The following is a 13387-nucleotide window of genomic DNA, read 5'->3' as shown; positions in this document are numbered from 1 at the left end:
GAAGATGATTTCATCGTGCACAATACACGAAAAAGTTTAAAATCTGGTGCAATGCCGAAATTTTTCTTGCCTGCCAAGTGCAAAACTACACAAAAAGTTTGTATTTTACTTTGTTTTTAGGTAAACAGTACTTTGAAATTATTCTTCGGGTACGGCACAAACTAGTGCAATAACAGTGAATTATTATTCCAGCCATCCAGAAAGCAACCATTTTATCGGCAGCCACTTCCACCTGTTATTCGGCATAAATCAGCAATCAATGTTTTAAAATCTTACGAAAGTTTATCAGAGTCCCTAAAAAGTAAGACAGATCAGTTTCATGTATTAGGTTATTCAGTACCAAAAGCATTACTATATTTCAGAACAGTGGGGTTTGGTATTTAGAAACAATTACTTATTCTTAGAATATGTAGAGAAAGAAAATGATATTCAGCCAAGCATCAGGTACAAAAGTTTATTTGAGGTTTTGCCTAAAAGTATATTTTCATATTTAAAACTTATTTACATAACGATTTGTATTTTCCTATTTTCACGCAGTATTTGTCTTTCATTGGATTTGATTATTTTGTGGGTGGCCTTTGGTGGATGGCGAACAGATATTGCACAGTTTGAGGTGTGCAATTTAAAAACAACAATTCTTAAAGAATTCTTAGGTATATAAATTATTAATACAAAATCTATACAAAACTTGGGCAAATGCTAATGAGCCTAACAAATTTTAAGATCAATTCTTAAAATATGAACTGTGCTGTGGAGTGGAACAGCCAACAAGAAATACAAAAGTTCACCATTTACAATCGTGGTGTGGTGATTCAATGGACTTGAAAACATTCATACGTTCACCAAAGTGTAATGGAATTGGTAGGAAATTGGTGATGTTGATATAATACAAAGATATAATTTATTGTAATATATATCATGAAATCATGATGAATATAATACAATAAACAATGTTACAGTTGAGGTTGGTGGGCAAAGGTGCTACCCTTGTGATAAGTATGATATCAAAACAAAGTACAACAAAAAGTATACTTCATTGAAAAATGTGCAAGATGATGATTTAGTGACTGTGGATGAAGACACACACAATGACATAATTGTAAGTACAGATATTCATTAACCATCTTTCTAAAACGACCCTACCTACTAGGAATTATATCATAAAGAAAATGATGAGATGAATGATTGGCAAAAAATGTTTTTTTCAAATCAATGCCAAAATGCAAAGACATCTCCCAAGCAGAGACGATATCACCCAGATGTGATACGGTGGGCGATCGAGCTGTATGCACGATCCCCTGCTGCATACAATCAACTTAAAACTTCTGGGGTATTGACTCTACCATCTTCAAAAACTCTGCAACAGTACAGGTATGAAAAAGTACACCATTGTTAATTTGTTTTTTACACATATATAGTTATTCCCACCATAGTCGATAAATCCAACTAATTTTCCATGTTATAGTTATTAGTTAAAAACAAAAATGTTCAATTTTAACGTGTTTTTTTTTGTAGAAATATGGCTTCAAATTCATCGGGGATAAACAGAATTGCAATGCAGCAACTAAAACAACTAAAAGACAGTGTTGAGGGATACATAACTGTTGATGAAATGAAAGGTATGTTTAAAGCAAACTCAAAACTTTGTTTACTTCAAATCTATGACACATCATTTTAAATGCTCTTTCAGTTCAAGAAAGTTTGGTACTAAAACATGGAAAATTAGTTGGATTTATCGACTATGGTGATCGGAAGTGCGAGGAAAAACTAGCAACACATATATGCAGTAAGCTATCGCCAATTTATAAGCCTAAAAATGTAGTAGAAAGATTAACTTAACTTTACGTTCAGTGTTTTACATTCGTTCTTTCAAAAAAGAAGTATCTGTACCGATTGCATGGTGGCCTACCACAACAACACCTGCTTATCAATTGGCATCAATGTTTTGGGAATTGTTTGGTGTGTGCGAGCTGAAGGGATTTCATATTAATGCAGTAGTTGCAGATGGTGCATCTGTGAATCGGAAATTTTTTGAAATTTTAAGTGGTGTGACACATTCAAGATACCAACAGTACATTTGCTCAAACCCATCCCGACCAAGTTACCCAGTGTTTTTATGTTCAGACACCAGTCATTTACTTAAGGTATATCATGCATTATTAATATATTAATGAACCATATTATTTCTTTATACCATACAATTTATTTCAGACAACTAGAAATGCACTGTTTAGTTCTAAACCTGGAGGAACCAAATTTTTTAACAAAGCTGGGAGGGATATACTTTGGAGCCATGTTATATCACTGTATAACAAAGATAGTGTTACGCCATTGCACAAAACTAATTTGACTGATGCACATATTCATTTAAATTCTTATAGCAAGGTATGCTATAAATTTACTGCTCCCTTAGAGAGTTAATTTTTATGCTAAATCTTGTTAATTTACTAGATGAAAGTGAATTATGCAAGAGATGTGTTAAGCTGGCGTGTAGGTCAGTCAATTAAGCAGGATGTAGCAGGCGCTGATGGGACATCAGAATTTATTCTGCTGTTTAATAAGTATGAATGTTATTTTGTTGGCAATTTTACACACAAATAATGGTTGTGTATGTTTACTAGGTGGTTTGAAATTGTTACGTGTGGGGTTGATTGTCCCATCTGGAATGCAGAAGACCAAAGACTACATTGGCTTGAAAACACATTTATTACTTACTTAAAAGACTGGAGGGTAAATATCTAAATTACCGATGAAGTTTAAAATAAACAATCATAACTAACATTATGGAATATACAATTTTAATTAATTAGGAAGAAGTGGATATAAATTTTCCAGGAGAGGAAAAAAGAATAATGGCAAATGCTACTTTTGATGGCTTAATATTTACAACCATTAACATGATTGAGTTGACAAAGCGTCTCCTTCAAACCCAACGATTTGTTTGCCTAAGAGTACTCACCCAAGATGTGCTGGAGGCAACATTTGGAAATTTGGTACAGGTTTTGTAGTTTCATTACATCAGCATAAACTTCATATTTCTGTGCACAGAGATCCTACATGAGACATAGCAGCAATCCTAACATAGCACAAGTTGGATATGGAGTATCTTCAATAACACAAAGAAAATGCATTAAAAAGATTAAGGGAGCAAATACAACATATGGGAACACTAATGTTTGGACCACTGTTTGTGAAGAGCCACTGCCAAAAGTGGCAAAAAAGTAACCATTAAAGTAGGTGACGAGGCTAAACATAAACAAATACTTCATTTACGTTTTATGTACAATATTTCTGTTTAGGCAATAAGATTATTTACCACACTTTTTTTTTAGATCTCTACGTAAGGCAAGTGATCTGGACTTTAAACAGTATTTATTTAATGAAAATTTCGCAAAATTATGTCCAAGTACTTTAACTAATAAATTTGAAATGTATTCCATTATTTTAGACATATCTGTACCCTCATTACTTGTTCTCTGTGTAAGATACTCAACATAATGCTTATAAACAGCATCTTCCTTAACAGTTTGCAATAATCTGGTAAAATCAACATTACGGGCTGTAGTAGATGTTTCTCTGTTGTGCAAATAATAAATCCTACAAACTAATTTTTGAAAATCCTCAGATGGACACTGTAGACTACTTTCTTTATACTCCATGGTTTTTAAGAAACTTCCAGAAGGACTATCCTTACACAGTAAATCTAATTCTTTTACATTAACAAATTTGGTTTTAGCTTTTTTTATCAAGTATCCTCCTATGTATTCTAAGATTTCTGTAAAAACATATAAATTTTTATGTACCTCCTATGTATTCTAAGATTTCTGTAAAAACATATAAATTTTTATGTAACATATTCTTAATAAAGTAAAACATTGAATTACCATTGTCTCGTTCATCAATTCCTCCAACATAGTTAATTTCCATAGTGGTTTCAAGTGAAACTATGGTGTCCATTATCTTTATAAGCAATAGCGGAGCATATCTCTGAGGCACTTGAAGTAGCATATGAGCATTTAAACATAAAGTAGTGTAGGAGGCATAAAAACTGTTTATATTTTTTGAAAAGAAATCGGACTTTAACTGCTGTATGAAGTTTTTTGTGGTTTGTGTTATTGGTAGGCTGTGACTAACGCTTTCCTCTGTTATGCTGCATAGCTTGTATATGGCTTGTTTAAAAATATAAGTTTCTTCGTCTGCATAATGCTCCTCTGTTTCCTTATTATGAACATGTATCTTGTCTACTGTTGAAGTGTCTTCGTCAAGACAAGTGCTTTTACCTTTTATTATATTTATTTTACTATACAATTGACTTATTTCACTTTCCATAATTGCAGTCATTCGTTAAGTTCAACTAAAAAATACTGAAAATTTCAATCAACTACGCACCTTTGCTCTTTTTACCTGAGATCAGTCAAGCGTGACGCGTCTGAAACATGTTCAGGAGGTTTTTTTGCTTTATTTAAAATAAACTTTTGACAAAAATGCGGTAAAACAATAAAACTGTATGTTTGATTCAATTTTTATTCATTTTTTTAAAGATCATAGGAAAGTGCGATCTCTAATATTAAAAATTTACCAAACTGTAACCGGGCGAGTTTAGTCTATTACATTTAAGGTGTCTATGGGCGATCATTAGCAAGATAAATCGCGCCCGGGCCAGCAAGAAGGCCGAACTGACAGATAAAAGGGACGACCCTGAGGCCAAACATGACAGTTTCCCTGAAGTCTCAGCCGAGGAGGTAGAAGACATTTTACGGATAGAAGAAGAATACCACAACAATCAGAATATGAACTCTGGAATTGGCCGGTCGACCGGCATATCACAACAAGTGGAAGAATTTTTCCTGTCCCGGTCACAATCACAGAAGCGATTGTTAATGGAAATGGACGATGACGCCGAGACCAGTGATCCGAAGCGTATGAAAGAAGCCGGAGCGATGGGCATAATAGTACAATTACAATGATAATCACACATCGAGTAATTCTGCTATATCTCAACCGACGTTTGCTTCGTGGACAGCATGGGTGGCAAATGAAAGGGACAGCATCAACTCTTAAGAAAAATTCTCGACCCAGCGAAGCTACACCATTTTGAGGAATTTGGCGCTCGGACCACACAGCAAGGGTACACTGATGGCGCTAATGAAAATACAAGAAAAGCAAAGAAATTTGGAAATATTCCAAAAGTTATGAAGAGAAGCTGTAGTCGTACGGCTGTCTAATTGAGAAATGGAATCAAGATGTTTTGTGTTATTCACTAGAAACTTTATCTGAACACAAGGAATGGCTAATTAAAAGATTCGGTAAAAGAGACCACTGTGCAGACATTATTGCCACAATTAAGCATCTAATGGAAATTACATGTGTTTTTCTTGTTAAAGCAGTAGTCGTACGGCTGTCTAATTGAGAAATGGAATCCAGATGTTTGTGTTATTCACTAGAAACTTTATCTGAACACAAGGAATGGCTAATAAAAGATTCGGTAAAAGAGACCACTGTGCAGACATTGAGAAGGCAGTAGTCGTACGGCTGTCTAATTGAGAAATGGAATCCAGATGGTTGTGTTATTCACTAGAAACTTTATCTGAACACAAGGAATGGCTAATAAAAGATTCGGTAAAAGAGACCACTGTGCACACAATTAAGCATCTAATGGAAATTTTTCTCGTTAAGGCAGTAGTCGTACGGCTGTCTAATTGAGAAATGGAATCCAGATGTTTTGTTTTATTCACTGGAAACTTTTTCTGAACACAAGGAATGGCTAATAAAATATTCGGTAAAAGAGACCACTGTGCGGACATTGCCACAATTTAGCATCTAATGGAAATTACATGTGTTTTTCTCGTTGATTAATTTGCGTTGCAAAAGACAAGTCAAAGATATATTCAGAGGGTATGGCCATATTTACTACAAGAAGAATTCCTGTTTGCACTTTATAATAATCTTGTCGATTGCAAATCAAGCGAAATCTACAGGTATTATTACGTACCGTCATACTTTCTTAAAATAAGTTCATTAAACATCATTATACACCGTTAATTTTTCAGAATATTTAAATCCATCACCAGCCGGAGATATGCAAAAAATGATACAAATACAGTATTAGGGAACGAATTTCTACAATCTGCAAGAATGTTGGATTTGTTAGAAATTTTTTTTAAATGTCTCTTTTCTTTATAAAACATACTCTAAGTCAATTACAATTGTAACTGTATTACGCGTATTTATTACGCACAGTTACGTAAATTGTTATTTTAAATGTCTCTTTTCTTTATAAAACATATTTTAAATGTCTCTTTTCTTTATAAAACATACTCTAAGTCAATTACAATTGTAACTGTATTACGCGTATTTATTACGCACAGTTACGTAAATTGTTATTTTAAATGTCTCTTTTCTTTATAAAACATATTTTAAATGTCTCTTTTCTTTATAAAACATACTCTAAGTCAATTACAATTGTAACTGTATTACGCGTATTTATTACGCACAGTTACGTAAATTGTTTACTTAAGGCACACATACCAATGTTGCACAGTGTCTCGTTTTAGTTCATGTCACTTTGTTTTCAGACGACCTGCAATGAAAGAGATCATTGAAAGTGCCCCTGAATATCATCACCCTTTATTGCTGTGTTCTTCTTCACAATTGCAGTGTTGCTTTACTGCATTATAAATTTTATGCATATATTTAATACATATATTTCGTTTGTGACAGACAGGTGAGTCGCCAGTAGTTGCAACTCAGTTCTTTGTCATCGTTGTAGAACGAGGAAATCAATTTGAAAAAACGTGGCCCTTCCAGTTACCGTTTTTTTCCGATCCGATATCCAGAAACAAGTTCTCTTTAAGAATGTGACCGATGTCGAGTTTTTTTCCGATCAGATATCCACAAACAAGTTCTTTAAGATTGTGACTGACGTGATGAGTTCCTCCTATAAAGGACCTCGCACAGAGGCCAATGCACATTCAATTCCCTGCAATTGAAACATGTCGAAAAAGGACCTCGCACAGAGGCCAATGCACATTCAATTCCCTGCATTTGAAACATGTCGAAGAACTGAATGAGGGTTTCGCTGTTGACTTTACAATGATCCGGATTCCTCCTGTTTTGACGCGGTACCCGTGTTTCTTGGAGTAAAGGCCGCAGTCGATGATGAATGGTGGCAAGATATTGTGTTCTTTTTCACTGTTCACTGAAGTTTCGCAAGCACCCGGGCCATGCAGATATTTTTACCGCTCGTTCGGGCAGAAATTGCAAGTAGGCCTGGTTGCGACAATCCGTTTTGCAAAGCTTGGTTTGAGAATTTCATTTGTCACATTTCGACCACGACGCTTTTTCGATCCGCATCTTTAGGTGACCGGCTACTTGTTTTCGCTTGGTTTGTCCAACTGTGAGACAATGGAAAACAACTGCGAGGACAAGAGAACGCATTTTTTTGTAGCTTCCCGGCGCTCAAAACGTGCCCGTTTTTCTTGAAAAGCAGCTTGGCGCTTTTGTTGAATCTAAAAAAGTCAATAATGAGAATTTGTTTTTCTTATATAAAACCAATTCACGTGTTTCTTGGAGTAAGGGCCCGCAGTCGATGATGAATGGTGACAAGATATTGTGTTCTTTTTCACTGTTCACTGAAGTTTCGCAAGCACCCGGGCCATGCAGATATTTTTACCGCTCGTTCGGGCAGAAATTGCAAGTAGGCCTGGTTGCGACAATCCGTTTTGCAAAGCTTGGTTTGGCGCTTTTGTTGAATCTAAAAAAGTCAATAATGAGAATTTGTTTTTCTTATATAAAACCAATTCACGTGTTTCTTGGAGTAATGGCCGCAGTCGATGATGAATGGTGACAAGATATTGTGTTCTTTTTCAACTGTTCACTGAAGTTTCGCAAGCACCCGGGCCATGCAGATATTTTTACCGCTCGTTCGGGCAGAAATTGCAAGTAGTAGATCTGGTTGCGACAATCCGTTTTGCAAAGCTTGGTTTGAGAATTTGTGGAGACAAGCAAATGCATTTGTCAGACAAGAAATGCAAAACCAATTCACGTGTTTCTTGGAGTAATGGCCGCAGTCGATGATGAATGGTGACAAGATATTGTGTTCTTTTTCAACTGTTCACTGAAGTTTCGCAAGCACCCGGGCCATGCAGATATTTTTACCGCTCGTTCGGGCAGAAATTGCAAGTAGGCCTGGTTGCGACAATCCGTTTTGCAAAGCTTGGTTTGAGAATTTCATTTGTCACATTTCGACCACGACGCTTTTTCGATCCGCATCTTTAGGTGACCGGCTACTTGTTTTCGCTTGGTTTGTCCAACTGTGAGACAATGGAAAACAACTGCGAGGACAAGAGAACGCATTTTTTTGTAGCTTCCCGGCGCTCAAAACGTGCCCGTTTTTCTTGAAAAGCAGCTTGGCGCTTTTGTTGAATCTAAAAAAGTCAATAATGAGAATTTGTTTTTCTTATATAAAACCAATTCACGTGTTTCTTGGAGTAAGGGCCCGCAGTCGATGATGAATGGTGACAAGATATTGTGTTCTTTTTCACTGTTCACTGAAGTTTCGCAAGCACCCGGGCCATGCAGATATTTTTACCGCTCGTTCGGGCAGAAATTGCAAGTAGGCCTGGTTGCGACAATCCGTTTTGCAAAGCTTGGTTTGGCGCTTTTGTTGAATCTAAAAAAGTCAATAATGAGAATTTGTTTTTCTTATATAAAACCAATTCACGTGTTTCTTGGAGTAATGGCCGCAGTCGATGATGAATGGTGACAAGATATTGTGTTCTTTTTCAACTGTTCACTGAAGTTTCGCAAGCACCCGGGCCATGCAGATATTTTTACCGCTCGTTCGGGCAGAAATTGCAAGTAGTAGATCTGGTTGCGACAATCCGTTTTGCAAAGCTTGGTTTGAGAATTTGTGGAGACAAGCAAATGCATTTGTCAGACAAGAAATGCAAAACCAATTCACGTGTTTCTTGGAGTAATGGCCGCAGTCGATGATGAATGGTGACAAGATATTGTGTTCTTTTTCAACTGTTCACTGAAGTTTCGCAAGCACCCGGGCCATGCAGATATTTTTACCGCTCGTTCGGGCAGAAATTGCAAGTAGATCTGGTTGCGACAATCCGTTTTGCAAAGCTTGGTTTGTCAATGCATTTGCTTGTCTCCACAAATTCTCAAATATGCATTCACATTTCTTTGCAGCGAAGACTTGGTAGAGTATCGGAATTTTCCCCTCCAGGCTTTTTTAGAGGTGCTTGCCACATTCAGGGTCTTCGGCGATTACCCCAGACCAGAGTGTTGGTTTTACGGCAACTGCTGTTTGGGCAGCGATCAAAGGAGGAAGGGCCTCTGAGGAGGGAGGTTTCGTTCCAGCAAAAATGACTGCAGTCTTTCGTCGTCCGCCATAATGGCGTTCATACGTGGAAGAAATGGCATAGTGTTTTTAGACTTCTGTAAGATTTCAAAAATAAGGGGCTATGTCAACACGTGCACCACTATATATACTGGGGAGATGATTCTGACTGACGAGGGGTCTTCGGCGATTACCCCAGAGTGTTGGTTTTACGGCAACTTCTGTTTTATGGTAGAGTATCGGCATCTTCCCCCTCCAGGAACTTCTGTTTGGGCAGCGATCAAAGGAGGAAGGGCATCACTTATCACTTAGGAGCATGTGCAATCTCGGTTCATTCTTTGCTACTTTGGAGCGGTATACACAGAAGCGATCTTATTTTTGCTATTTTTCATTCTGTTTACATCACTTTAAACATGTGCAATCTCGGTTCATTCTTTGCTACTTTGGAGCGGCGGTATACACAGAAGCGATCTTATTTTTGCTATTTTTCATTCTGTTTACATCACTTAGGAACATGTGCAATCTCGGTTCATTCTTTGCTACTTTGGAGCGGTATACACTTTGGAGCGGAGCACATAGTAATAGGCAAGAGGCTAACGGATTATCACTCAAACCAAAAAGAAAATGTTTATTTTGATACACATATTCAGTCGGAAAATTCTTTCCAGAATAAAGTTACTTTAGGGCATGTGCAGAAAATATGATGTGTTGCATCTTCACAAAAAACGCATTGGCCTGAGTCAACAATCCCGAATTTGAATAGTTTTATTATTTGTTATTATCGCCAGGTTGTTTAGCTTTATTTGGAAGGAGCGGAATTTTGTTTTCAGGGTACAAAATTTATGGTTTTGTAAACGTGGGATCGCAGGATATATTCTCTAATGGCAGTCCATACCATTTTTAGCAGTTTTTCGGGGTATTCAGTTTGATTTGGGGGCTCCTCCCTTTCAATCGCCGCAGTAGAACTACGGATTTGTTATGAGGCTTTGATTTGGGGGCAATTCCTCCCTGTCAATCGCCGCAGTAGAACTACTGATTTGTATAAGGCGAGCAGTGGAAAGGCTTTGATTTGGGGGCAATTCCTCCATGTCAATCGCCGCAGTAGAACTACTGATTTGTGAAAGGCGCGCAGTGAAAATATGCGCAGAAACTCGCCACAGCCATCTCTCATTGGTGATAACATAGCGACGGTCATAACGTTTTGGTCGACAAACTCTTTTTCAATCAATTTCCAGGGTGCGTGGTAATTTAGGTCTATAGCGCGATTCTTATCCATCGTAGGTTTAGTGTTAAAAAATATGTTTTAATGTCGATCATACCAGCCCCGCCTCTTTCTATGTCTGTGCACAGTTTTCTTCGATTTATCTTTTTCCACTTAGATTTCCAGATGAAACGAAATAATTTCTGTTTCAATTTAATATGCCTCAGGGCGCACCCGATTAGCCGAGCGCTTTCAAATAACATTTGCATCAAGAGAGAAGCCCCGGCGAAATGAGACGATTTCGACTTGAGCCGCATGCCAAGAGTGCAGATCGACAACACCTCCAGAAAGAGGCGACTGCAACATGCGACAATTTTGTGTAGAGCAGCGAAAAGATTACAGTACGAAATGACAACATTCTTTGAAAGATAAGAGTGCAGATCGACTTTTTCTTATAAAATAAAATTAAAACAATTTATGCCCAAGTATCTTTCATAATCCAGTTTTATCTCGTAATAAAACTGAAACATTTATGAATTTGTTTCGTTTTAGTTAAATTTGGTTTGACCAATTAAAAATTGAATAAATTTTACTGATAGTGATACCATGCGTTTTGTTATTATTTTGTTTGTTGACACTAGCTGCATCAGTATATACCTGTTAAAATATTGTGAATTTATATCTCGTAATAAAACTGAAACATTTATGAATTTGTTTCGTTTTAGTTAAATTTGGTTTGACCAATTAAAAATTGAATAAATTTTACTGATAGTGATACCATGCGTTTTGTTATTATTTTGTTTGTTGACACTAGCTGCATCAGTATATACCTGTTAAAATATTGTGAATTTAAAATCCGAAAATAAAATTAAAACAATTTATGCCCATGTTAAAACTGAAACATTTATGAATTTGTTTCGTATTAGTTAAATTTGGTTTGACCAATTAAAAATTGAATAAATTTTACTAATAGTGATACCATGCGTTTTGTTTTATTATTTTGTTTGTTGACACTAGCTGCATCATTTTAAATTAATATTAAAATTAAACTAAGTTAGGCTTAAGAAACAATAATACATCAAAGGAGACCACAATGCAGTTTTGTTAAAAAACTGTTTAGTCAGTAAGGGCACCATTTTATAATTTTACTAAACTAATCCAATTTGTGCAAATATATTAGTACGAACATAATACATTTTTACTAACAGGATAATATTTCTGATTGAATTGCTTTTTAAATAATTACAATTTAGTTTAATGTAACTTAATAGTAACATAGTAACTTGTTATTTTTTAATGCTACATGTAAGTCATAAGCTACGTTGAGTTGCTGTAACTTGTTATTTTTTAATGCTACATGTAAGTTATAAGCTACGTTGAGTTGCTGCGATGCCACTCTAGGTCACATCAGATCAAATCATCATCTAATGGTGTAACCTTGGTTTCATAGAGTAAAAAGATTCAAAAACGTTATCATTATAGGTCACACTCAGATCAAATCATCATCTAATGGTGTAACCTTGGTTTCATAGAGTAAAAAAATTCAAAAACGTTATCATTATAATTAATGTGACTTAATAGTAACATAGTTACTTGTTATTTCTTAATGCACATGTAAGTTATAAGCTACGTTGAGTTGCTGCGATGCCACTCTAGGTCACACTGTTCCAAAAGTTGATAACATCAATAATCAATTCTGTGCAATACCATGTTTTCATTAGAATTTTAATTTGTAACCCATTGTCCTTTGCAAATTTAATATCAGACCAACCACTTGATTCTTCTACTAAAAATTGTACCATGGATGTTAATTCTTTTTTTTACAACATTTTTTTTTATTTGATAGATCTCATAAATTTGTGAACATTTATTTAGCAAAACAAAAAATGTGTTCATACGAAAAACCTTGCCTTTTTGACAACGTTTATTATTTCCTATATGTGTTTAATTTTAACGGTTAGAGTTTAACTACTTAAAAGGCTTTTCGTTTTTGGATTCCCTTAGTAAACACGTTATTAAAACAAAATCCGTGCCTGTTATAACCAACTGATTGAAACGAATTTATATTTGAGAAGAAAATCTGACATATGTGGGTATTTGTTTTTTTAGATTTATAAGAGTAATAATATACTTTAAAATTTACCTAATATTATATGTGAAAGACCATAGCAATACATTTTGCAGAATGAACAGTGCAACTCAAAAAGTGTTTGCTTCAGGAAAGGTTAATTACTTTCAACAATTTTTAGAAGACTTTATTAAGCAATATGGCTGATGCCGATTTTAAGGCCAAATTGAAAAATTTTACATGCGAATGGCTGGCAAGACCCGGAATCGCAACAAGTGAGTTGGTCGAAACAACAAGTACCAACTGGGAACGAATCAAGGAAGATTTGACTCATGTTACACAACAACCGTGTTTTAATGAATTTCAAAAGGACATTGAAAAGTTTTACATGCGAACGGCTGGCAAGACCCGGAATCGCAACAAGTGAGTTGGTCGAAACAACAAGTACCAACTGGGAACGAATCAAGGAAGATTTGACTCATGTTACACAACAACCGTTTTTTAATGAATTTCAAAAGGACATTGACAACAACCGTTTTTTAATGAATTTCAAAAGGACATTGAAGGTATTATTTTATTTTTCCAAAAGCTGAATAAACAATCCGAGCTGTTTGACAGCTTTATATCCTCATTTATTCATGTTGGCGCATCAATGTTTTCTCTTGGTATCCACCTACAAGCCGCAAAGTTTATTGGCAACAACTTACAACATGTTGCAGAACAGGCCTTTGATGGCAACAATTTGGCGGCCTTTAAGGAAATTGGCAGT

The 13387-nt window shown here is 35.8% G+C and overlaps 1 protein-coding gene across 1 annotated transcript; it reads right to left on the bottom strand.

Moving 5' to 3' along the window:
- Positions 1 to 440: 440 nt before the first annotated feature.
- LOC149723792 (uncharacterized) lies at positions 441 to 3855 on the bottom strand. Its single transcript, XM_089893415.1, has 3 exons — positions 3835 to 3855; positions 2960 to 3803; positions 441 to 2013 (listed from the first exon to the last, which is right to left on the bottom strand). The coding sequence occupies exons 1-2, from the start codon at positions 3853 to 3855 to the stop codon at positions 3309 to 3311; spliced, it is 516 nt and encodes a 171-aa protein (XP_089749541.1). The 3' UTR covers positions 441 to 2013; positions 2960 to 3308.
- Positions 3856 to 13387: the final 9532 nt, after the last annotated feature.

The sequence above is a fragment of the Ciona robusta genome, unplaced genomic scaffold (assembly GCF_009617815.1).
Source record: "Ciona robusta unplaced genomic scaffold, ASM961781v2 AP042742.1".
NCBI classification, from domain to species: domain Eukaryota; kingdom Metazoa; phylum Chordata; class Ascidiacea; order Phlebobranchia; family Cionidae; genus Ciona; species Ciona robusta.
The sequence above is the reverse complement of the archived record's forward strand: the minus strand, read 5'-3'. Positions and strand labels throughout refer to the sequence as shown.